The 26322-nt window shown below is 38.5% G+C and overlaps 1 protein-coding gene across 1 annotated transcript; it reads left to right on the top strand.

The window, feature by feature from the left end:
* The first annotated feature begins 948 nt into the window (after window positions 1–948).
* Window positions 949–24863, top strand: VCAM1 (vascular cell adhesion molecule 1). Its single transcript, XM_006882448.1, has 9 exons — window positions 949–1009; window positions 1590–1865; window positions 4541–4861; window positions 6153–6419; window positions 13015–13290; window positions 16892–17212; window positions 17999–18265; window positions 19996–20262; window positions 24706–24863. The coding sequence occupies exons 1-9, from the start codon at window positions 949–951 to the stop codon at window positions 24861–24863; spliced, it is 2214 nt and encodes a 737-aa protein (XP_006882510.1).
* The last annotated feature ends 1459 nt before the right edge of the window (window positions 24864–26322 follow it).

Consider the following 26322-nt stretch of genomic DNA (forward strand, 5'->3'; position numbering starts at 1 on the left):
TAGCATAGCATTTATTATCATTCCCTCTCATACAGCAAAATCCAAACTTTTTTCCTGCTTTAACTAGAGTTTATGGTTAAATCCCAAAGCCTAGAAGATTTACCACTTCAGATGAATTCCATATATTTGCATTTGTCAAAGGCTTTCCAACTCTCTAGTACTTGAACCCAGGGCTTTGCTACATTTCTGAATCGAAGGGGGGTGATCACCTTGTTTGGTAGCAAAATTCAGTTGCATTCCTCTATTTAAGAATATAATTTCAGGAAACTGATGCTTGTTGTCAAAAACGCTATTTTTAATGGAAATGACTCACCAAAAGAACAGACCGTTATCTTATTTTTTAAGAAGGTTTTGTTATAAAGTTGAAAATACCTTTTCTCAATGGAAAAAAAAACATTATTCGACTTGGCACACATTATTTAACCACTTGAAAGACTAGAGTATAATTCACGATTTTCTCTCCTCTCTCTTATCTATCTTCTATGGATTCAGAAAGCCTTATTCTTATTCTTCAATAAATATTACTTTATGTCTTTCTAGCAAAGATATCTTTATGAGGTTCAAAATTCACTCCTAAAGAAATCACAGTAAATAGGCAAATAGATGAATACATCAGAAAAGGCCAGACTGGATAGTCTTCAAAGCGTCTGGATTGCCTTTTCTCTTTCAAGGGCAGAGAGCCCTTTCAGTACTGAGAACGTCTGAAAGGGTTAATGTGGGGCTTGGCCGGCCTTTAATGAAACTTTTTTTTTCCCAGCCTGAGCCTCGGGTTTTCCCTTGAAGGGATTTCCCTCCGCCTCGCCGGGTGACTACCCTCTTTATAAAAAGCAGACTTTCTATTTCAACTCCTCACTGAGCCTTACTGGCTTTAGGAGTTGGGAGCCTCTTCCCAGGAAGTTTCAGGTGGGACCGCAAGAAGGACTTTTCTCATCACAGCAGCAACTTAAAATGCGGAGGAAGACAGGCAAGATCTTTGCAGCTCTAAGTATCCTTTGCATGGTGGTGGCTTGTAAGTGCCTCTCCTTGATTTGTTTCAAATGCTCCCTTTAGATTTCATCCCCCCGTTTTGGCCTCAATAGCGCTGTGGTAGTACAGAAAGGCACTTGGGTTTTCAGACAGTGAGAAAACTCCATTTAACCTAACTTTGAAAGTGCTATTGAGTTTTACTGCACATCTTTATAATGTCATAGCTAGAGCTTCGAATTCTAACATTTATGTACGTTTTATGTACTCTTTTACATGTTGCTGTAAAAAGAAGAAAAGGGGGGAAAGCATAGTGTTTTTACCAAAATATTTGGAGGGAGCAGCTTGCCAAAAAAAAAAAGTAGAAGTCCTTATTTACATGAAAATAGTTTCCTGTGCTCGGTAAAGAGCTCAAACTTAGCATATAATAAAACAACTCTGATAAGCTGGCATCCTGGAACTCCTAAGTTAAGACTCCAACATCTCCTTTGGCAAAAAAGTCGGTGCTTTTCAGTCAGTTTAGGAAAGAGATCGGCCAGAGAGAACTGTGCTAGAACAGAGGACAGGGAGTAGAATACTAACTAAACCCCAAATAAGTTTGCCTTTTCTCTTTCTTGCCTTGACAGCTCAAGCTTTTAAGATTGAGATCTCTCCTGAATCGGACATCCTTGCTCAGATTGGTGACTCTGTCTCACTGACTTGCAGTACCACCGGCTGTGACTCCCCTTCTTTTTCTTGGAGAACCCAGATAGACAGTCCTCTGAGCGGGAAGGTGAGGAACGAAGGGACCAGATCCACGCTGGTCATGGATCCTGTTGGCTTTGACAATGAGCATTCTTACCTGTGCACTGCTACCTGCGGATCCCTGAAACTGGAAAAAGGAATCAAGGTGGACATCTACTGTGAGTTCTTCAGACAATCTTTAGTCTACTTTCAATCTCATTTTAAGATAATGTGTTGTTGTTGTTTTTGTTAAAAATTTTTTTGTAGAATTTTTTTTAAGTAAACACTTGTGCAAACATTTTACTCATTTGATTTTGGCCTAGTTCAACTTAGGTTTGAGGTTTTTTGTTGATTTTTTTTTAGAGTAGATCTTCATATTCCTATTCTTGAACCTAAAGAATATGTATAACTAATTTGTTTTGCTTCATAAATGCATCAAGACAGTTAATGACTTTCAGAATCTGCCACAAGATTCCAAATCATAACTTCTGTTTCCAACTGTGCCACATACATGGACTTCGGTTTGCCTAACTATGAAATGAAATCTCAAAGGTTGCTTTCATTTTTTTTTTAAAAATGCTTCTATTTATTTCTGTTCGAACATGCTTATTTTATCAGAAGCATGTATAGAAACAATTTATGTACTTCTTCTATTTCAAGTTTTCCTTATATTTCTTTTTATGTGATTTAGTGCTTTGAAACCAGTGTAATTATTAAGTAAGAGATCTACAATGTAGCCTTCCCCTAAACATGAGAACACATGTCTGCAAACATTTCATGCATTAGACTTTGGACTAGAGGAAGTTAGGATTTGTGTTCTTGCGCTGAGTCTCATGCATATTTGCATAATGAATTCGTTTTGCCTCATAACTGAATGCCTGTAGTTTAACCCAATTTGATAGTTTAACCTGCTGAAAGGCACTATAGCCCAGTCTTACTTCTGCAAAACAAAGCGCGAGAAATAAGAACTCACTGGAAATACATCACTTTTGGTCACTGATGCCCACTCTTTCTAAAAACCTGCCTCTGTTTGTGGTTATTTCTTCATGAAGACCTGCTTTGAATACTTTATAATTGTGCTGATTCTTTTCTGCTATGCTGGAGCCCAGTTTAGACCAGGCAGCTTATTTGATTCTTCTGCAAACCCCCTGTGTTGCTTGCTAATACTTAGCAAGAAATTCATCTCTCTGGCTGCTTTCAATTATATTGGGCCTTCATGCACATTTTACATCTGCACAGCCTCTTGAGCCCCTTGAAAGATCCCTTTATGTAAATATGAGACAAAGTGGCAAGTTCTTATATTACTTGACATCAAACTGTGTGGATTCTAGTCACATTTCTTACAGCACATGAGGGTCTGAAATTATTGGTAAAAAGGAACAAAAAATACTGTGTTTTCCTTAGTAGCTGCATTTGTAGTTCCTTCACCTTTGCCTGCAAATACCAGAAAGTTGAAGTTGTAAAATAGAAAAGTAAAGACTCTTCTGGCTTTAATTATCTTGCCTGAGTTTTTCCTCCAAGAAAGTCTGTCTCTCATTATGTCTATTAGTCCTGCTTCCACTCCACATTCTTTGTATTATTCTTCAGAGTTGGGGCCTTTGTATTCATACTGCATAGGCCCTGAATCCAGGCCATGTGTTAACATCTCAAGGCTTTGTGATGGAAGGGAAGGCCCTGTATAGGAGATAATAGCTGACTGGAATAGTGTTCTTTGGAACTAAAAAGATCCAGTGGAACATTGGTGGGTCCCACGGTGTTGGGCATTTGGGGGAGTGAACTCACCTGCCAGAATTTACAATTGTATAGGTGCTCCTTTCTGCTGGATAAATGCCTATCAGAGATGCCCTTTTTAGAAGTCAATTATTTAAATTTACTTTTTTTAATTTCTTAACTCCTCTTGCTTACTAATGGCTTTTTGCAATGACATTCTTAGCTTCAAATTCTTTCACCGCAATACAGAAATAAACACTAATACAAGATGATGACAAAACATAAGCCTATGTAAGCAACCTAAAGGAATACAAATCCAGAGCTGACATCCCAGCTTTTGTTGACACATGCCATTGAGTCAGAACTTACTCATAGCTGACAGTTCAGCAGATTTTCGGAGGCTCTAAATCCTACAGGAGGAAATTGCTCATTTTTCTCCTACGAGTCTCCTACGAGTGCATTTGAATTGCCAAAGAGGCCTCACCTTTGGGTTAGCAGCCCAACTCCCTGTGGATTACACCACCAGAGCTCCCTATTAGGGATGTTGTTGTTCTTACGTACTGTTGAGTCACAGTCGACTCACGGCTGACCTGTCCAAGGCTTTAAGTTTCTAGGGAAGAGATTGCCCATCTTTCTTCCAGCGAGCAGCTGGTGGATTTGAATCGCCTACCTCTGACGTGCCAGTGTAACTTCTTATCCATGCGGCCACCAGAGCTAATTCCCAATAGGAATATTGTTGGTGTGTGCCTTTGAGTTGAAACCAACTCATAGCGAACCCTCCAGTGGGTTTCAGAGGGTGTAAATTACACAGGAGGAGATTGCTCATCTTTTTCAAGGGAACAACAGTTGGTGGATTTGATTCGTATGTCTTGTGTTGGCAACACCCCTCCATATCCCTAGGCCAATTGAGCTCCTGCCCTATAGGAATAAAGCCTTCCAAAATATGGATGATGTTTATTCTTGCTTCTTGAATCCATCCGTCCCAATCCTCGCAATGAATTCTGCTGTGCTAAATGACAGGTTGTGCTGGTTTAGACTGTATTAACTGAAGCATTAGACTTGGTTTCTTTTGCATTAAAACAATGAAGTGTCTTATCCAACATGAGCAAAAGCCCATTCACATTTTTTTGTTTGGCCTTTGCAGCTTTCCCTAATGATCCAGTGATTCATTTGAGCAGCCCACCCGAGGTGGGAAAGTTGGTCACAGTCAAGTGTTTGGTGTCTGATGTTTACCCGTATGACAGGCTAGAGATGGAGATACTGAAGGATGGTAATCTCATGAAGAATCGGGAGTTTCTAGAGGACATGGACGGGAAGAATTTAGAGACCAAGAGTTTAGAAGTAACCTTTACTCCTGTCATTGACGATATTGGAAAATACCTTGTTTGCCGAGCTAAATTACATGTTGATAAGCCTGACTTTGTGACTACAGAGAGAGAGACCACAAAAGAACTGCAAGTCTACAGTAAGTACCTTTGCACATTGCCTAGTCTTTTCGGGAATTCAGATTCAGGTGAAGAGCAATAAATTTAGCAACTCACAGCAGGAAATAAGTTGGAGGTTTTATTCCATTTTGATTCATTGTGAACTCAGTCTTTTTCATCAGCATAATTCAAGGAAAAGTGCACTGAACTGAGTTGAGAAGACATCTTAAATTCTGGTTTCATTAAATAGGTGAAATTGCTTGATTTCGCCAAACTTCCATTTCTCAGACTACAAATGGGGATTATGAGTACCACTGATTCAAATTACAGTAGATAGGGTCTAAAACTAGCAAATATTTTTAGATCATACTTCATAAACTTTGATAAAATACCTTTGAATACTAGCTGTACAGCTATGGCAATTTGAGATGAGTACTTATCTTGTGTGTATGTGTGTGTGTGTGCAGGCATGCCTACTGTGCATCCGGAGGGTTTTGTGTGCTCTTGGGCTCCAGGACACTTCCAAGAAAATTAACACAATCTTGCAGCTCCAGAGACTGGTCCCCTGAGTGGATTCACTGTACTGCTCTAGACGAAATTATTGCAGTCAGCTTTGGGGGCCATATTTTTAAAGCTGCATGCTTATCAGAAAGAGACCAAGATGAAAAGGGACTGAAAAGCAATATTTTGAAAACAGTCAAGAGAGGAAAGACTTTTTTGTTCCCCTAGAGAAGACAATGCTTGGCAAAGAGAACTATAATTAAGTATTTTAAAAGCAATGATATGAAACATTTCATTAATTCCATCTAACAGCAGAGGGCTGAGCTATGACCAGTGCATAAAAGTTAGTTACAAAGAAGAAGATTCTCCTCAATAGAGAGAAAGTGTTCTGATAATGAAAGCTGTCAGAAATCAAATTGCTTGTATTGTCAGGCGGTATGATTCTGCTCTGTCAGTATTGGCGCTGCCTTGGGTATTCTCTTGGCAAAGATGCTTAGGTAGGTTTCTTAACTTACATGAGGGCTAAAACTAGATGACTCCAAAGGTCTTCTTAAGTTCTGAATTCATAATCATATAAGAATAAGAGAAATTAAAATATGTAACTCAATCAAGTTAGCCCAAAATAGAATTGACTCTCTTTTTTAAAATGACTCAGCAGTTCTTGATATTAATATGGTTGCTCAAGTTGATCTGATTATTTGAAGCCGATAATGAAAAAAATACACTATCCCTATTAGATTAAATACACTATCCCTATTAGATTAAATACACTATCCCTATTAGTTCAAGATGATCCTTAGCAATGGCCGACATTGTGCCTTGTCTTTTCAGTCTCTCCCAAGAACACAGTTATCTCTGTGACACCCTCCACAAATCTACAAGAAGGTGGATCTGTGACCATGACGTGTTCTAGTGATGGTCTGCCAGCTCCAGAGATTTACTGGAACAAGAAATTAGATAATGGGAATCTACAACTCCTTTCTGACAATGCAACTCTCACCTTAATTGCTATGAGGATGGAAGATTCTGGAATTTATGTGTGTGAGGGAGTTAACCTGATTGGAAAAGATAAAAAAGAAGTGGAATTAATTGTTCAAGGTAAGTAGAATGCGTAAAAGGAAGAAAAATAGCAGCATTGGTATTAAAGTTGCATTAAACTGGCTTCAATGTGGAAATTAATTCCTTTTAAGTCCACATTTCTGATTCTTTTCCCACTCTCATCATTTATTTACTGGATCATGGCCTGGTTTACACTTTTTGCCAATCCCTTATTATATTGGTATTGTCAAGTTTTCAAGCCTGGTCCTCTTCTCATCTCACTGTAAACTTTCAGAATATTAATGACCATATTCAAGTTACTCCCAAATTCATGTTCCCATTCCAAATTATCAAATCAGTTCAGTTCTCCTTCAAAATGATTCATATAATTGATCTTTCTCCCCCTTTCTTCCTTCCATTGCCTTAGTTCATTATCTGTTACTTGGATTCCTGAAAGATGTTCTTAAACATGTATTGAACATTAACTATGTTCCAGACGCTTACATATATGTTGTTGTTTATTGCCATTGAGTTGAGGACAACTCATAGTGAACCTACAAACAAAAGGCCCAAAGTCTTTCTATAATTATCGTCGTTTCTCCAAGTTCATAGAGTTTTCAGAGGCATGTCGTTTAGGAAGTGGATGCCACTCCTGCTTCCAAACTTGAATCAATCTGGAAACTCCACCAATCACTGCCCACCATGGGTAGCCATTATGGTGTTTGGCACACCTATGGCACAGTTGTTCCATTATGGCATTTGAAACCCAAATTACACAAGATTCAGTGTCACAGCAAACCCAGATTACCTCATCTCACCAAATTGGCCAGAGTGCTGTATGACTTAGAAGAATGTTCCTCCAAAAATATAGTAACAAAGGATTAAAATATAATCCTTCAGACCCAACTTTTAAATATAATGGTCCCCCAGGAGGTCATGTTGACTCTAAACAAGAGGCTTAAAGAAAAACAACAAAATAATCCACACAGATCTTCAACCAAAACAAGAGCACCATCATACAGACTCCAGCTGCTTCATCCCACTCCAAAATGAAGACAGGGACTTTGGCATTACAGGTTGTTGGTAAGTGCTATCTAGTATTAATCCTATGAACAAAAGAACTATTGTCCTTCTTCTAAGTTCATAGAGTTTCCACAGGCATGTTTAGGAAGTGAATGCCAGTCCTGCTTCCAAGCCTGTCTTAGTGAGCTCTGTCATTGTCAACCATGTGTAACCATTATGATATTATGGTGCACCATTCAATATTACAGAATCCAAAGTTACCTCAGTACAGAGCAAGGACAGAACAGTGCTGTACCACTTAGGAGAATGCTCATTTCAAAGACAATTACATATATGTGATCTGTAAAATAGTTACTGAAAGTAAATACTTTTTATCCATTTTATAAATTGGAAACTAGAGCCTCACAGAGAGATTAATAGCTGTTGTGTGCTGTTGAATTAGAACGGATTCATAAGTGACCCTCCAGTGGGTTTTCAGAGACAGTAAATCACATGGGAGGAGATTGTTAATCCTTCTCCTATAGATCAGCTGGTGGATTCTAACTGTGTGCCTTTGGGATTACAGTCCAGCTTCTTACCATTGTTGTTAAGTGTCATCAAGTCTCCTGTGACAAATAGCAACCCTATATACAATAGCAGTGAATGTTGCTCTATCCATAGCCAGTTTTACTGTCTCTAACACACCTACCCCCATTACCCCAGTTACTGTGTCCATCTCATCACAGTCTTCCTCTCCTGTGCTGTTCCTCTGCCCTTCCAAGCATGATGTCCTTTTGGGGGGCCTGGCTCTTCCTAGCCACATGCCCAAAGTATGTGAGATGGAGCTTCTAAATCCTTATCTCCAAGGAGCAGCCTGGTTTTACCCTCTCCAGGATAAACCTGTTGTTCTCTTGGCATTCCATGGTATGTTAAATACTTTTCTCCAGCACCACAACTCATAAACATCAATTCTTCTTCTGTCAACCGTAGTCATTGTCCAGTTCTTTGATACATAGCAAGTAATTGTGAAGATCATGGCTTGAATCAGGTGCATCTTAGTCTACAGACTGACATCATTGTTCTTTAGCACTTTGGAGAGGTCCCTGATAGCAGCTTTGCACAGAGCAATTTGTCTTCTGATTTCTTGACTGCTGGTGCTAAGAGTGTTAATCGTGGATCTGAGCAAGCTGAAAGCATTAACCTCAATCTCCTCTCTAACATGATGCTTCAAACTGGCCCAGTGATGAGAATATTTCTCTTCTTAATGTTGAATTTCAATCCATATTGATGACTCTAAACCTTGACCTTCTGCATCAAATACTTCGGGTCCTCCTCAGTTTTGGCAAGCAAGGTTCTATCATCTACATAATGTAGGTTGTTGATGAGTCTTCCTCCAATCCTGATGCTACATTCCTCATCATAAAGCCCAGCCTCCTGAATGATCTGTTCTGCAAATAGATTGAAAAGGTATGGAGAGAGGATGCATCCCTCATGTGCTCCTTTCCTGATTTTGAACCATGCAGTGTTTTCTTCCTCTGTTCCGAAAACTGCTTCCTGCTCCAAGTATAGGTTTCACATGAGCACAATCAAGTGCTCTGGAATTTCCGTTTTTCTCGTTAGCTACAATTTGTTGTGATCCACACAATCAAATGCCTTTGCATAGTCAATAAGTCAATGAAACACAGAGAGGCATTCCTCTGGTATTCTTTGCTTTCAGCCAAGATTGATCTGATCTCAGCAATAATATCTCTGGTGCCAATCCTGTTCTAAAACTGACCTGTGTTTCTGTTAGTTATCTGTTGACGTACTGTTCAAGTCATTTTTGGATAATCTTCAGCAGGATTTTGCTTGTGTGTGACTCAATGATGTTGTTAGGTAATTTCCACAACCTATTGGGTTACTCGTTTTTGAAATGTGAACAAATATCATTCTCTTCCAGTCAGCTGGCTGGGTAATTGTCCTCTAGATTTCTTGGCACAACTTGGTGAGCACGTCTTGAGCAGCATCTGTCTGTTGAAATATATCAATTGATATTCCATGAATTCTTGGGGCCTTCTTTTTTGCCAATTCCTTCAGAGTAGCTTGAACTTCCTCCTTTATCACCATTGTCTCCTGATCATATGTTATTTCATAAAATTCTTCCATGCCAGCCAGTTCTTTTTGATACAGAGACTCTGTGTACTCCTATCTTCTTGTAATGCTTCCTGGATCATTTAATAGTCTGTCCATAACATCCTTAAATATTGTCATTCAGGGCTTGAATTTGTTCTTTGGTTCCTTTAGCTTAAGACATCCTCCCTTTCAATTTTCCAACTCCAGCTTTTTGCACTTTTCATTATGATATTTTGCTTGGTCTTCCTAGTCTGGTCTTTGAAATCTTCTGTTTAGCTCCTTAACTTTCCTATTCCTTCCCTTTGCTTTGGCTTCTTGGTGCTCTAGTGCAAAATAATTCATTAGTGGCATGATAGTGACTCTTAACACAGGCCCATTTTAGTACAAAATCACATAATCATATGCATGCACTGCTACTGGAGTTACGAACTTTAAATGAAAGAGGTGCTCATTTTATGAATTCAACAGCAATTCTAATTTTACAGAAATTAAAATTACATTTCTTAAAATAGACACATAAGACTTCACAATCTGACCAGAGACTACCACTGCTGTTTCAGTGGTGACTTTAGCCTCAGTGCCTGCAATTGCTTTTGCCTGGACTGCTCTTTTCCGTTCCTTCACTTGGCAAACTCTTACCAATGCCTCCAGACAAAGCTCATTCCAGCCTCTCAATTCTAGACCCTCTTCGACAAAGTTAGTCATTTCTCCCTTTGTCCTCACTCAATTCTTATACATGTGCATGCACTTCTGTTCACATGGCAACTGCCCTGGGTAGAAAGGAGCACTTAAATTTTCAAAAAAACCCCCAACCTATTAAAAATATGCAATTTGAATATATTTTAGAAATTGCCAAAAATGACACGTCTTTCAAATGTATCTTTCCATTAAACAGTAAGCATCAATGTCAATGTCAGAATCTCCATCCTTTGTTGATGTCTGTGTTTATTAATGTTTGGGTTCCGAGTGCAGTTCTTGGTATATTAGTACATTAAGCACAGAAAATGCTTAATGAGTGTTTATTGAATAAATTATAAATATAGGCAACACAATTTTTTGAAGGAAGCATTTAAGTATCAAAAATTTAAATATAGAGTTTAAACTTAAATAGATAAAATAAAGTTCAACCTCACAATCAGTGAATTAACCCATTTGGATATTTGATTGTTGTTGTTATGTGCCATCAAGTTGCCTTCAACTCATAGTGACCTTATGTACAACAGCTCTGAACTCTGCACTGTCCTGAGCCAGTATCATCTTCAACCAAGTTAATCCCATTTCTCCAGTCACTGAGTCAATCCATCTCATCCTGGGTCTTCCTCTCCTGCACTGTCCCCCCACCCTTCCAAGCATTATGTCCTTATCCAAGGACTGGGCCCTTCTGGCCACATACCCAAAGTATGTGAGACAGAGCTTCAAAATCTTTGCCTCCAGGGAACAGCTTGGTTTCACCCTCTCTAGGACAGACTTGTTTGTTCTCATAGTGGTGAGAAGCTTTGTTTTGTAAATGCTGGGCTTCAGTCCATACTGAAGACAATAGTAGTTGACCTTCTGCAGCATACACCGTATGTCCTCTTTAGTTTCAGCAAGGTTGTGTCATCTGTACAATGCAGGTTGTTGATGATTCTTCCTCGAGTCCTGATGCCACATTCCTCCTCATAAAGTCCAGCCTCCTGAATGATCTGTTCTGCATATAGATTGAAAAGGTATGAAGATAGGATGCCTCCCTGACACACACATTTCCTGATGTAGTGTTCCAAGTATAGGTTTCACAACACAATTATGTGTTCTGAGATCCTCATTTTACTCAAGGTTAGCCACAATTTGTTGTGATCCACACTGTCTAATGCCTTTGCATAGTCTATGAAACACAGATAGGTATTCCTCTGGCACTCTCTGCTTTCAGCACGGCTTCTTCTTAACCCAATCTGCACATCTGGCAGTTCTCTGCTAATAATGTTCGGTTATATTCCCAAGAAACTATGAAAGATATCTGACTAATAAAAGCAAGCAAAGCTAATCATTGATCCTGGAATAATTTCACTATTTCAAAAATGCTCTGTCATTTTAATGATGAAATTCTAGGTTCGGGAAAGGTTATTATGTAATTGTATCATGGTAGTATACTAACTTATTTAACTGCGGAAGATAGAATTGACAGAACTGAACCTGAAAAGCCCCTTCTCAGTTAGCTAAACTAGTTATCCCCGAGGGACCACAATTCACCTTGTGAAATAAGCAGCTACAGACAGGAAATTGATCTGTTATTAAAGATTGTCATTCTCACACGGGTGTATAAGTAATTGGGGAAATGTTGGCTATTATTCCAAATGACCTTTCTCTTTTAAAATAAGTTTTCTGAGATAATTTGGGTAAAGTTTTCTTTAGACAATACTAAAATGTCACAATTAGAAGAACCAATTTTAAAAGAATAACTTCTCCTAGCACAAACTCAAACCTTGCCAAATCCAGTGTGTTTAATTTATTTACTTGCTGAGATTTCCTTCCTCTATCCCCAGCCTGGTATTTACAATTTTGGAGGTTTTATTTATTTCCTGTGGACTCTCATCAACATTGTGGAGTTGGCCAATCACTTCCCGTTTCTTCAGGGAACAGAGGGCCAGGATTTGAGATTCCTTTCCCCATAAACATCAGTCATTTGAAATATGTCCAGGCACCCAGCAGGGAGATTTCTTAGCCAAACCATTTTCTGGGATACTTGAGATGTAGAGTTTGCCCTCACATCTCAGCTTTTAAGCCTCTGAATTAACTGTAAAGCTTTTTCTGTTACTTCAAACAAAGTTTAGAGATGTACCACTCTAATAGTTAAGCTTTACCTTGTGCTCAATTTATTTCAGTGCAATTTTAGTGGTGTCGCTTTTTATTGTTCAGAGGGAAACTCTAAGCACTTCTCTATTAGAAGTATTACATCCAGTTAGTAGACTTTTTTAGTAACTATTTTCATTGTTGTTTGGTTTTTTTTTTAATAAATGTATGTTTCAGTAACTGAAAGCTTTGTATTGCAAATTAAACCTACCTTGATTTATGTCTTAAATTTGCAACTTTTATAGTTATTCAACATTTGTAAATTTAAATTTTCCAAAGAAAGAGAAGAAAGAATATTACTCATTTATAAAACTATTGTACTAAGGATTAAATGAAATGAAATACATAACATGCTTTGCACAGCATCTGACATACAGGAATGATTTATACTATATGAGCTATTATCTTTTATTGCAATGGCTTGAGAAACTATTTTTTGACAAAAGACTGTATTATTGATATGGAAAGATGCCAGCCTCTGCCTAGACATTTTTTTTACCACATTCATCCAGTAAAGTGAATGAATCAATGGACTATCCTGATTTCATTCTTAGAAAGATGTGATGTCATTCCTGATGGTTCCAAGATGAAAGGGAGTAATTTCTTGTTGGGAGTGATAATTAGGTAATAAAAGAACTCAGGATTCAATATACTGGATTGTAACAAATGAAGAAAGGAATCGTACCTTCTTTTTGCTTTGTTCTTTCTCCTACAGAGAAACTATTTGCAGTAGAGATCTCCCCTGGCTCCCAGATTGCTGCGCAGATTGGGGATTCAGTAGTGTTGACATGTAGTGTCACAGGCTGCAACTCGCCATCTTTCTCTTGGAGAACCCAGATTGACAGCCCACTCAGTGGGGAGGTGAAAAGCGAGGGGACCAAGTCCACACTGACCCTGAGTCCTGTTGGCTTTGAGAATGAACGCTCTTACTTATGTTCAGTGACATGTGGACGTAAGAAGCTGGAAAAAGGAATCCAGGTGGAGCTCTACTGTAAGTATTTTTCAGAATGGTTTATTTCATTTTATTTTTTTAAATTCACTTGAGGAAAAAGCCAAGAATGTGTGCTTGTGATAGTCAGTGTGACTACTGTTTTGAAGCTCTCTCTTACATACTTTGAACATGTTGCAAGGTGGGATCAGTCCTTGGAGAGGGACATCATGCTTGGGAGAGTGGAGCAACAGCTCAGGAGAGGAAGACCCTTGATGAGATGGATTGATTCGGTCACTGGGGTCATGGGGATAGTTGTATCAGAGACAATAAAATTGGTAAAAGATAGAGTAGGGTTTAGGGGGTTTAGGGCTGTCGTACATAGGGTCACTATGAGTCACAAGCGACTTGACGGCACATAACAACAACAACAAACCAATGTTTAGAAGGGGAATTCAGCATTGTGTTGTGGTTCCTAAGAGTCTTTCAGGGGCAGAATTCTTGCTCTCTATGCAGGAGATCCTTGAACATGGTGGAGATCATGAAGTTAGCACAGGATAGGATAAGTTTTGCATTTGTTGTTCAGAAGGCCCTTAAGAGTGATAGTCGACTTGATGGCACCCAGCAATGTACAGGAGACTCAATTCAGCTAAGCAATTCACCTCGTGTGCAACCCCCACCCCTGTGCCAGTGGAGAGGTTACATGCTGCTATGATACTGAAAAGATTTCAGTGGCGCTTCCAGAATAGGACTAGGAAGAAAAGTCAGGTGATTTGTTTTTAAAAACTTAGCCAGTGAAAACCCTCTGAATCACCAGGGTTTGATCTCATTGGTTTTGAGAACACCATGAAATAGGGACCAAGTCAATAACAACTAACAATACGGCTTCGACTCTGACCCAGAATCACCTGTCGCAGCGTTATCAGACTAACCTTCAGCATAGACTGCACATGTACACGGCAGTCCCAGTCATTCATTTTAGGTTTTGTCATATGCTCCTCATTCATTTGAACACACCAGAGCTTTTTCTATGTTGTTATTCGATTAGAGGTACTGGTGAGCAAGAAGCAGGGGGAAATCACTCAGCACTAAAATCAGAGACACTGCCCCATTAATGGCCAGTGTCCATTCAGTTGGCTGGTTGGGAGAACTGCTGCTCAATCATTGGATTTGACTGAACCTATTGAGTTTGAATGTGTATTTGAAAAGCCACGAGAGGGAAAATCCATTAGGCAAAAGTGTGCAAGGGGAAGCCAGCTATTGAGACAGGAAGTTAGACTGAATGTGGAGGTATGAGGAGAACAGCTCAGGTGAAAGCACAAAAAACACCTGCTTCATACTGATTTACACTGCCATTTTTAATCTACACGTTTACTTACTGGTCCTGTCACTTTCATACAAGTTCCTCACTGTGAATCTCAAAGAACTTGACCTCACTGCAGTTTCTCTGTTTATTGAGAATGCAGAGAACCAAAGAGGCAAAGTGACCACAAAGTTATTTCTTTCAGACAGAAATTCTGCCTTATTGTAATTCACCAGAATTTAAGGGAACATATTGTAGACATTTTTCACCAGAAACCTTGCCCAAATGAGTGTTACCCATCAGGATTTTGTCCAGAATGAGTTAGAGTAGGTCTGTAAAGAGGTTTGAAGCTCTCCAAAGAAGGGTAAATTTTACTGCCTTATCACGTTACACAGAGCCTAGGATCTGCTTATGTAGGCACATTCCCAACAGTAATGAGAACCAGAGGTGAAGTTTTATTGCAATGTGGAAATATTTGAGAAAGTATCACTTTAACAACATTTTGCTTAAGGAAATTTTTTTCCTTACTATTGCTCTTGCTTATCTTAACCAGATGAGTCTTATTCTTATTAATTTTTATTGGATGCATTAGACATATTTTTATATACAAGCTAAATCTTCTATAGGTCCCCCCCCGCCTAAAAACTACAAGTACTATCTGAGAAACTTTTAAACCTTGCTAGCTAAATATATTTTATGCTGGTTCTGATCTCAACTCAGTGACTCATTAAGTGTAATGCACAATGTAAGTCTTCAATTGTGTACAAGTGTCCTTTTTCCTCCCTGTAAGATAATTAGAGGCATAACTTGAAGATAATGAGGGGTTCAGATCAAGGATACTATAGTAAATTGAATATTGCAACAGAGAAGGTCACGTGAATATTTTGGTTTCCCAGTACATACAGAAGCTGCACACAAACTATACAGAGCACCCAGCAGCTGTAGTCTACTTAGTGTATGATAATGTGAAAAAGTTTGAAATAGTGTGGAAATGACAAATATGTGACACAGAGACATGAGTGGGCACATGTTGTTGGAAATGTGCCAGTGCACTTGCTTGATACAGGATTGCCACAACCTTCTATTTGAGAAGAATTCAGTATCTGGTAAGTGCAATAAATTGCAGTGCAGTAACATGAGATATGCTTGCAACATGAGTTTTATAAACATTTGAAATATGTACTAAATAAGATGGCAGAAGCTGAGAACTCCTTAGGAAAAACGAGGCTATGCTGCCCAGAAAGACTCCATTACCAAAAAAAGAAAACTAAGAAGTATTATTTATACTTTGATTCCTGGAGAGTTAAAGTGGTTTGTGCGTGATTTCCTTGCATCTTGGGTACCAGCTGGAAGGTTGGCTAGGAGATGGTTCCAACTCAAAGGCAATGAATATAGGACATTCTGGGATATTAGCCTCAGGGACTTAGTGGCACTGCTAAACTAAAGGCCATTCCACCATTCTCGTCTGGTGGTTTGAATCCACCAGTGACTCCATGGAAGGAAGATGGGCACTCCTCTTCCGTTCTATTTACAGCTTCAGAAATCTAGGTCAGCTCTGAGTCATGATGAGTTTGCTCCCACAAGTGACAGTGAGACTGAGGGTTTTTTGAGTGATTTGTTGTTATGTACCACCGAATCAGATCTAATGCATAGCTGAGCCTCCAGCAGGTTTTCAGAGGCAGTAAATCACACAGGAGGAGATGGCCTACCTTTCTCCCTCAGAGCAGCTGGGGGATTTGAACTGCTTTCAGGCTGCCAAGGTAGCTCTCCTTGCCACTAGACCACCAGAGCTCTACCTTTTTTTGAGTGAATATGACCCTCACCGAAATGGATAGGCACAGTGACTGCAGCAATAGGCTGAAGGGTGTCAGAGATGATGAGGATGGCACAGGATAGGTCAAGGTTCAGATCTGTTGTTCATAGTATCACTATGAGTACTTGCCTTGATGGCACCTGACGACAACAACTAATCTCAAAGTTGGCAGTTTGAACCCGAGTCATCTGCTTTTGTAAAGATCACAGCCAAGCAAACCTTATGGAGAAGAACCACAACTGTGCTTTAATACCTGGGGTTGCCATGAGTTGGAATCAACTTGATGTCAATGGATTTGATTTATTATGAGATGGCTTGATGAACTAGGTGTTGCTTTTGTTTCCAGCATTATTTATGTATAATATAATAAATATTTGTAAGTATTTAAGTAATTACATTTAAGTATTAAAATGTCATCATTCATATATTGATTGCTTATCTTAGAAAAGTTAAAGCTGTCATTTGGAGATATTTGTATTTAGTAAAGATTAGTTCCATGTTTTCCTTAAATGACACATAAACAACATTTTTTTGTTTGATATTTGCAGCATTTCCAAGAGATCCAGAAATTGAAATGAATGATCTTCTAGTGAGTGGAAATCTTGCCACCGTAACCTGTAGGGTCCCTGATGTGTACCCTTTTGACCGATTGGAGATTGAATTACTTAAAGGGGAGAGTATCATGAAGAAGGAAGTCTTTTTGGGAGACATGGATAGACAATCTCTAGAGAACAAGAGTTTGGAAATGACCTTCACTCCCACCACCAAAGACACTGGAAAAGTTCTTGCTTGTCGGGCTAAGTTAAATATTGATGGAATGGAGTTTAAACCCAAACAAAGGGAGAGTACACAGACACTTTATGTTAACGGTAAGTACATGTGTATGTGTCCACAATTCTGTATAGATTTCTTCATCATGTGTTCTAGGTAGTCGTTAATAGGAGGTCAATAGTTGAAACTTCTTTGGAAAAATATACTGACAGAAGATTTCCAAGTGGTGATTATAACAATATACTCCCCAAATTGGAAACAGTAACCAATTATTTTGATCAGCTAGATAGTTGATTTGCTCAAACTCATCCATTCATTGTTGCAAGTTGATGAGGGGCTGTCTGGTCCCAAACACTCTCATGTTTGAGTCCTTAGCTTAAGATGTGTGGGCCTCTCTTCCTCTAGGTGATGTCCTATCCTCAAAGCAATTCACTTAGACTTGCTCACTGGGGCACAATGTTTCTTTCAAGGTGGATGCAAGGAAGTACCTCTTTCACTAGCATGAAAGCTTCCAAGTCCTACAGTGTTACTTCTCTCTTATTTTAGCTAGAGCACGTTATATGGCCAGCCCTGATACAAGGGCTTAAAAATAGACCCAACCTTCTGATAAGCTTTAATTCCTCTTGTCAATGCATGCTGTCACTGAGAATTTTTTTTTGTAGCCAAGGGGAAATCTATAGAGCTTAACTTCCACTAGAAAATATTCATGAAGTGTCTCTGTATCACTCTATTAATGTAAATGGCAAGTTAGGGACAGAAACCACCTTTGATAAAGTGTGTAAGTTTTAGAAATTGTTCTATCTACCAAATTCTAATAGTCTTTTGCAACATTATTGAAACTCTGGGTTTAAGAGGTTAAGCTAACAAGTGGCTTTCCTTTTCAGTTGCCCCACAGCTTCCAGTCATCCAGGCTAGCCCCTCAACCACCCTGAAGGAAGGCAGCTTTGTGAATCTAACATGTTATAGCGATGGCCTTCCAGCCCCAAAGATTCTGTGGAGCAAGCAGCTAAGTAATGGAGCTCTACAGCCTCTTTCTGAAAATACAACTCTCACCTTAATGTCTGCCAAGATGGAAGACTCTGGCATTTATGTGTGTGAAGGGATTAACCAGGTTGGAAAAAGCAGAGCTGAAGTCAAATTAGTTATTCAAGGTGAGTAGGACATAATTCTGTAGTATTCTTGATATGGTTACTTTGGTTTTGTTACTAAATGTGGACAAAATTATCTCTGGAAATACAATTTTTCCTTGAAAAGGTTTATTTGGGGCTTTGATGAGTCCATGTTGTTTCCTCTGAATGGAAAGTTCCTGGAATGGTTCTTTCCCAAGAACTGTTCCAAAGTTACCTGTCCTGAAGCTCTATTAACCTCACATGGAAAGCCAGCTCCAGGAACATGATAAGGGTTCCAGCTACACTTATCACTCAATAGTTATGCTCTGGAAGGAATCACTAAAGATGAGGTAGATATGTATTTGGCCATTTATTTAAGACAAAACCCCTCCTCTCTGGTTTAAGTGGATTGTGAGTGGAACTCTCAAGGGACCAGCTATTATTTGCTCAGAAGCCTGACAAAAAAAAACCCTCTAAAAAAACAAAACAAAACAAAAACACACACCCTTCTATTTCACTGTCACAGAGTCAGTTTGACTTGTATCAAACCTCTATCAGATTTCCAAGATGGTAAATCTTAAAAGGAGCTCTGGTGGTCTAGTGGCAAGAAGCTGCACTGCAATCCTGAAGGCATTTGGTTCGAGTCCACCAGCTGCTCAGCTGGAGAAGGATGGGCAAGTTCCTCCCATGTGATTAACTGCCTCTGAAAACCTGCTGGAGAGGTCAGCTATGGCTCTATTCCGACTCTATAGTACACAACAATAACAACAACAAATCTTACTGTAGGGAGACTGCCTGTCTTTCTCCCTCAGAGGAACTGGTGGATTTGAACTGTCAACCTTATGGTTTACGGTCATGAAAACTACTTAGTATTAGCTCTCCACCAAAGGCACCCCCTTTCACCCCGCACTTAAGTGGATTCCAACTCACAGTGACTTTCCTTTGGCTTTCCAAGGCAGTATATCCTTATGGAGGGAGACTTCCCATCTTTCACCTAAGAGCAGCGAGTGGATTCAAACTACTAACTTTTCATTTCGCAGTTTAAATCATAGCACAGTACATCACCAGAGCACCTAGTGCCTGGCAATTAATGAGAGGTAATTCTGTTTGTTAAGGGTAGAAAAACCTCTTTAAAGTTTAATTTCTTCATCTAGGAAAGTCCAGTTTAAAATTCAGAGGTCTGTATAAATGGCTTGATTATTCAAGGAAATATTTTTATAAAGTAACATAAAATTTTTTTATTTTCTTCTTTACATTTGAATTCTATAGCTTTTTACTACTCTGCAAAGGGCTTAGTACTTAAAGGAAAAAGTCTACACAATAATGTAACAACAAAAATAATAACACCCCTAAACATATTTTCTTTTTAACATTTGAATTCCACAGCTGTTTATAATTCTGTGAAGGGCCTGGTACATCTGAGAAAAATGCTGCAAAGTAATGTAACAACAACAAAATCCCTCTTAATTTTCTTCTTTTTCTGCATCTGAGTTCTATAGTATAGGTGTTTGTTAAACACCTACTTTTTGTGCTAGGCTGACTAAATAATATGAGTGAAGAATGAGACATGTCTTCCTTTCAATAAAGGAATAATCATTTGCAGCATTCCAGAAAACACTTTACCTGTTTACATGCCCCTCTAATCGTCTAATACAAACAGGATAAAATAAGCACTAGTCACCTCCTTGACAGCTATAGTTTCTGGCATAAGTTAGTATGAAATTGGTTTATATTTTACTCAATCAGTGGTGGCTTTTAAATTCTCTTTACAGTTGCCCCAAAAGACATACAACTTACAGCCTTTCCTTCTGAGAGTGTCAAGGAAGGAGATACTGTCATTATCTCTTGCACATGTGGCAATGTTACCGAAACTTGGATAATCTTGAAGAAGAAAGCAGAGACGGGAGACAAGATGCTAAAATCGATAGGTGGTACTTACACTATACGCCAAGCCCAGCTAGAAGATGCAGGAGTGTACGAATGTGAATCTAAAAATGAGGTTGGCTCCCAATTAAGAAGCTTAACACTTGATGTTAAAGGTTAGTTAGTTTCCTCTTCTTTTTAACAGTTGGGAGGTTTGGTGGATTGTAAAACTTTCCGGCAACTAGATGAATGAGTTGTAAAAATAGACCTGAATTCCACGTTGATGGTAGTTAACTTTTTAAATGTTTCCTGAAGTAATCAAGCCCAGCTGTGCTCTCCTACAGAGTTTAGCCAGGAAGCTGCCATTAATCATTGGTTCATGTGGAATAGCCATTTGCTTTTCTCAAAGTTGGCCATGCATCACTGGTTTCTGAGATTCTGCATTTGCTAAATGTTTAACCATGTTTGTAAAACTTTTCCCTGGGGGATATGAAGAAACAACAGGCACAAGCAGTTAAGCACTTGACTGTTGACTAAAGGGTTGGTGGCTTGAACCTCCTCAGAGATGCTTCAGAAGAGAGGCCAGACACCCTGCCTCCAAAAGGGCCCGACCTTGAAAATTCTGTGGAGCAGAGTTCTGCTCTGCACATACGGAGTCACCAAGGATGGGAATCGACATGAGGGCAACTATCAACAAACAACAATTCAAAAAAGGAAGCTAGACAGGAGGGGGAAAGGAGTCTACTGAGACCTTCCCGAAGGGAACAAAAGAGTCTCTGGCCATGGAGGAACTATTTCCAGATCGACTCTTTCCTCTTCCAGGATAATAAATAATCCAGGGTGGAACTCTTGATCATGAACCGTAGATTGAATCTTTTCTAATAAAAGAACCTCGAAACTATGGAAGAAGTCCCTGAATGGTACACAGAGTTAAAATATGTGGCTGCTACCCGAAAAGGTAGAAGCTTGAGGTTACTCATTTTCCTTGGAAAAAAGACTTAACAGTCTACTTTCAAATAACCAGTTACTGAAAACCTCATAGAACAGTACCAACACGTGGTGTGAGGTCAAGACGAGTCAGAGTTAACCAGTGGCAACTGGCAATTCGACTGCAGAAAACCAACTATAAATGACGCGGGTATATATAATCAGTGTTCCCATTGAGGCTGAGTATCATTCTGTATGGATGGAGGGCTCAGTTCTTGAATAGGATGAAATGAATGAATTTCTTTTTCTCTAATCCTTGGTACTCAGCAGAGTGCTATCAAGTTGGTCCTACTCTTAGTGGCTCAGCAGTGTCTTTGCCCGTTGGACTGCTATTCAGAAGTTCAGTGTTAGCAATCTACTATCCTTTCCATGGGAAAAATAGAAAGAAATCTCTTTCTGTAAAGATTTATAGCCTCAGAAACCCAGCAGAGGGCTGCTATAAATCACAACTGACTCAACAGAAGTGAGTTTTATATTATGACTCTATATGACCAAAAGAAAGGAAGACTTTAGGTGGATGGGCACAGTGACTATAGCAATAAGCTCAAATATGTCAGACATTGTGAGGATGACACAGGATAGATCAGTGTTCGGATCTGCTGTTCATGAGGTTGCAGTGTGTCAGGCTCAGCTTGAGAGCACCTAACAACAACATAAGACAGAGAAGAACTGCTCAATAGCATTTCTTAGGATGAAGTCTTTAGTAGAAGCAGATTAGTGGTCTTTTCTTCTGGTAGGTTTGAACCTTCTATCTTTTGTTTAGCAACTGAGTACTTAACCACTACACCACCAGGGTTCTTAAACACCCTCACTACTCTCAGGTTGATCCCCACGCATTGTTAATTTCCACTGGATTTCCCAATTTGTAAATATTTAAAGCAGGAGACTGCCTGCCTTTGTACCACAAAGTTGCTGATTTGATCTTCTAACTTTTCAGTTAACATTCAGATAAGCTATGTACTACTCTGCCAGAGTTCCTTACCTCATTGAGCCCAATCCCAGGAAGCTGATGTTCTAACATTTCATCTGTAGTTAACTATTTTCTTCTAAAAGATACAATTAAAGTTTCTTCTCTACTTTTTAAACTCTTTGCCACACAATGTTGTTCTTTCTAGATGTTTTCTTAAATTAACAATTTAGGTATTTGCCATTTTTCATGTTCTGTATGGGAGAAAAGAGGTTAGGAACTCAACTAGAAATTTAGAGTCTCAAACTAAATGTGATTTAGAATGCTATACAGGAAAGGAGACAGAGAATTGACATTTTTCCAGGACTTTGAACTACTCTTTTGTGCTTAGCTGAGGTGTTTGCTTTTTGGTTTGATTGCATCCCAATGTTGGGGATAGTTGGGGGTCATTGAGATTTTTGTTATTTACACAGCTATTAGAAAATTATATTTGAGTGTTTCCCTGGCAATTGACTCAGTGGCAAGTTGTTTGGTGTTTTGTTTGTTTGGTTTTTTTTTTTCCCACTGCAGGAGCCCAAGTAAAAACTGAAGGACAAGATACTATTTATTAAATTGAAAGTAAAGCAGGGAGGACAGAAATGTTACTGTCCGTTTTCACTAGTGATGTCTCATTAAAATTGTAATTAAGGTAGATATTTAATTAAGATGTACTTTGATTAGTTCTGCTCTAGCAAGAAATAGAAATTTGAAGTAATTATCATAATTAAATGCTTTGAACTTCAATAATTTGAAAAATCCCACTTCACATGATACAATCCTAGTAATTCTTTTCCAGTCAATTGGCCTCTAATGATTATCAAGTTCTAGAAGTGGATGCAGTGATCACCAAAATTAGATCTCTCATACATGCCACGACTTAGGCAATGCATACGTCCTTTTGTTGTTGCTGTTCAGTGCTATTGAGCCAACTCACAGCTATTGAGTTTGACTCACAGTGACCTCATGTAACAGGACAGAACTAGGGTTTCCTAGATTGTAACCTTTATGAAAGGAGCTCTGATGTCATAGTGCATGTGTCAGGCTGCTAACTAGGGGTGTGAAGAAATTTAGACAGTCTTTTTCCTTTGAGATGTAGTCTCGGAAACCTGATGGAGGTTTCTGTAAGCAGGATCAGTGTGAGAGCAGTAGGTAGTTTTATAGAAGCAAGTAGCTAGATCTTTCTCCAATAGAACTACTAAATAGATTTGAACCACCAACCTTTCTGTTAGCAGACAGATACTTAACCATTGTTCCAGAAGGGCTTTATTGTATGCTTTTAGTGAAATGTATTTAAGGTTGGAATGTTAAGTAGTATTATAGCTGCCACATAATTTTAAATGACCTAAGGAAAAAAATACTAATTATAAGGTCTTATATGTATTATTTTTCTGTACTCAATAACTAAATGAAAAATGATTGGATATATAAACAAGACAATGTGTATCATTATTTTAAAAAATTATAACATATCAACTGTAGCAAGTATTGAGCCAAATGCTGACTACTCAGTAGTAGACCAAAGAGGAAGTTGACATGCAAGCCCTTAGAATCCAAAGGAGAAAACAAAAGTTAATAAAGAATCATAAAAGGAAATGTGTAGTTACAAATTTCCACAAGGATTTGAAGGGAAAGTGAAGTGGGTTATCAAAGTATGTAGAGATTCCTAATTTAGACTGGAGAAGATGCAGGTCAATGAAAGCATCTCTGAAAATGTTAGGATGAATCATCATATTGTTAAAAGAAATTTAGTTTGTTAGGAAATAGTAGGAATGCTGAAAAGAAGTACTATAAGATGCCCTACTTTGGACATTTACACAGGATGGAAAGTTTTCAGTTTGTCTTGGAATGAGCCATAGACAAGAAGTTTTTCTCTTATTATCATATATTTTACTATACTTGTAGGAAGTCTCTGGGTAGCGAAATTGGGTTTGCACTGCAATGATAACTTAAAGGTTAGTAGTTTGAATCATCTGTGCCAGTATCTGCTTCTGTAAATGTTATTGTGTACCATCGGGTTGGAACCCACCCATAGCTGACTGTCTACGGCTTTTCAGAGGCACTGGAAGAGACTGCTCATCTTTCTTCTGCAGAACAGCTGGTGGATCTGCCTGCATGTTTTCAGGATTGTAGTCCAGCTTTTTACCACTAGGACACGAGCGCTCCCTAATTATGTCTAAGAAAACCCTATGGAGAAGTTCTCTTCTGTAACTGAGTTCAATCTACTTAAAGCCAAAGGTTTTGTTTTTGTGGTTGTCTTGTTTTATACTGGTTACCCCTAAATATCACAAAAGTTTAAGAACTGGTTAGTCTTTTCAGTTCATGATGATCGACATCACAGTTCTTCAGTAGATATTTCTGTTTCTCAAAGGAAATATTCCCTTAATCTTTCTTAAGGTAAATAAGTCCTAAAAAGTTGCGTCTGTTATACAACTGAACCTGAATTTAGTTGAAATGGGTGTCACTGTCATCTCCATATCTGTCATTACCATGGCAACCATCTGCTGATGATTTGGGTAATTTAGAGAAGTATGCAATGTGGGGCTGAGTGTCTCTAACATTGCTTTGATTCACTTTTCTGAGGAGAACTAGTTGTACTGTTACAGTATAATGTGTTACTGTTATTATTATGATTAAACAGTTTCGTTTTGTACTAGACATTAATTGCATCCATTTCTTTATTTTCCAGGAAGAGAAAATAACAACTATTTTTCTCCTGAACTTCTTGTGCTGTATTGTGCATCCTCCTTAATAATACCTGCCATTGGAATGATCGTTTACTTTGCGAGAAAAGCCAACATGAAAGGGTCATACAGTCTTGTAGAAGCACAGAAATCAAAAGTTTAGTCAATGTTCAGAATGCTCATCCAGAAACAGTATTCCTAAGTCCATATTCTTATTACTGCTCATCATTCCATGGGAAGGAAAAAACAACTAGCCAGTTGAACTGAGAGTTGATACTTCCTTGAAGATCATGGGCATGTGGAATGAAAAGACTGCCAGTGCCTCTTGCTAAGAGCAAAAAGCCGAAGGAAAACTCTCTACCTGAAAAAAATAGGCACTGCGGTTGAGATGTGACGATTTGAGCTGCTCTTTGAGGTGTATATACAATAACATAGATTGTAAATATGTAAAATAAAATTATTCCATAGAAATGCTGCTTGGGGGAGCAGCACTCTATATTGAGATCTCCAAAATAATAAAATAGTGTTGTTTGAACTAATTGTTATAACTTAACAGATGTGGAAAATTTAATATTGACTGGCAGCTGATCTAGGTCACCTTTTTTATATTTTATTTCTTTTAACAAAATTTTATTCCTATAAACTTTGTTGGCAACAATGTAATGTTTTGTCAAAATACCAGGGTCTTATTTTTTATAAGAAATGATAAGCCAAGAGGGCACTAGGACTGAATTTCAGGTACTAAACATCTCAGTCTCTAATGAGGCAATGGCTGACTGAATTTTCTGTATGGTACTGACATGGTACGGAGATGTTTTATGATGTTGTTTGCTCATAAGACTCTTGTATAACTTTCCTAATGTAGTCTAAAAATTCCACTTCTTTTTATTTTCTTTTGTATATGCTTAGATTTTTTTATAGTAAAGTGATAATTTCTGAAACTGGATATTTGTGTATTTTTTTTAAGTAAATGGCCTCCTTTGCTCATATTATAGCTTTCTGTGCAATGCTCAGTTCCACAACTAGAGAGCCCCAAACGAAAGTTGATAAAGACTTGATAAAAATTCCAAGTTTTGGCTCCCATCCGAATCTATTGAATGAATTGGAATATCTGCAGTGGGGTTCTTAGGATCTGTGATTTAAAAACTTTAAAATAAACCATATGTAGAGTGAATATAGATGAACCCACACACATTGAAGAGTAGTAAATGAGCCCTTGGGTATAAACCACCAAGGTATAGGAATATAGCTTTGCCATTCTCAGAGCCTCATAAATGCCATTCACAGATCAAAACTCCCGACACTGAACAATAACCTTCTGAATTACATATTGACCATTCCTTGCCTTCTATTTAGAGTTTTTATATCTTTGTTCTCGTGTGCTATCAAATTGATTCCAACTCATAGAGGCCCAATTGGCCACTGTGAAGTTTAGAATGGAACTGCCTTATAGAGTGTTCCAGGCTCTGATTTTTTTTTTTATTTTTAAAATATTTTATTGAATGGTAGTAGCTTGAGAGATCTTTTCTCCTGCAGGATTCCAGTCACCAATCTTTCTCATAACAACCTCCATGCTTAAACACTGTGCCATCACGGATTCTATGTGTAGCCCTAAACAGTAT

Source organism: Elephantulus edwardii, unplaced genomic scaffold (genome assembly GCF_000299155.1).
Source record: "Elephantulus edwardii isolate Elephantulus edwardi_28Jun2011 unplaced genomic scaffold, EleEdw1.0 scaffold00020, whole genome shotgun sequence".
Classification (NCBI taxonomy): domain Eukaryota; kingdom Metazoa; phylum Chordata; class Mammalia; order Macroscelidea; family Macroscelididae; genus Elephantulus; species Elephantulus edwardii.

Bases quoted from the DNA above. Each gene is read 5' to 3' on its own strand.
- VCAM1 (XM_006882448.1), top strand. From the start codon at position 949: ATGCGGAGGAAGACAGGCAAGATCTTTGCAGCTCTAAGTATCCTTTGC. The intron at 4,862-6,152 runs GTAAGTACCTTT...TTGTCTTTTCAG, and splicing joins AAAAGAACTGCAAGTCTACA to TCTCTCCCAAGAACACAGTT. The intron at 13,291-16,891 runs GTAAGTATTTTT...TGATATTTGCAG, and splicing joins AATCCAGGTGGAGCTCTACT to CATTTCCAAGAGATCCAGAA.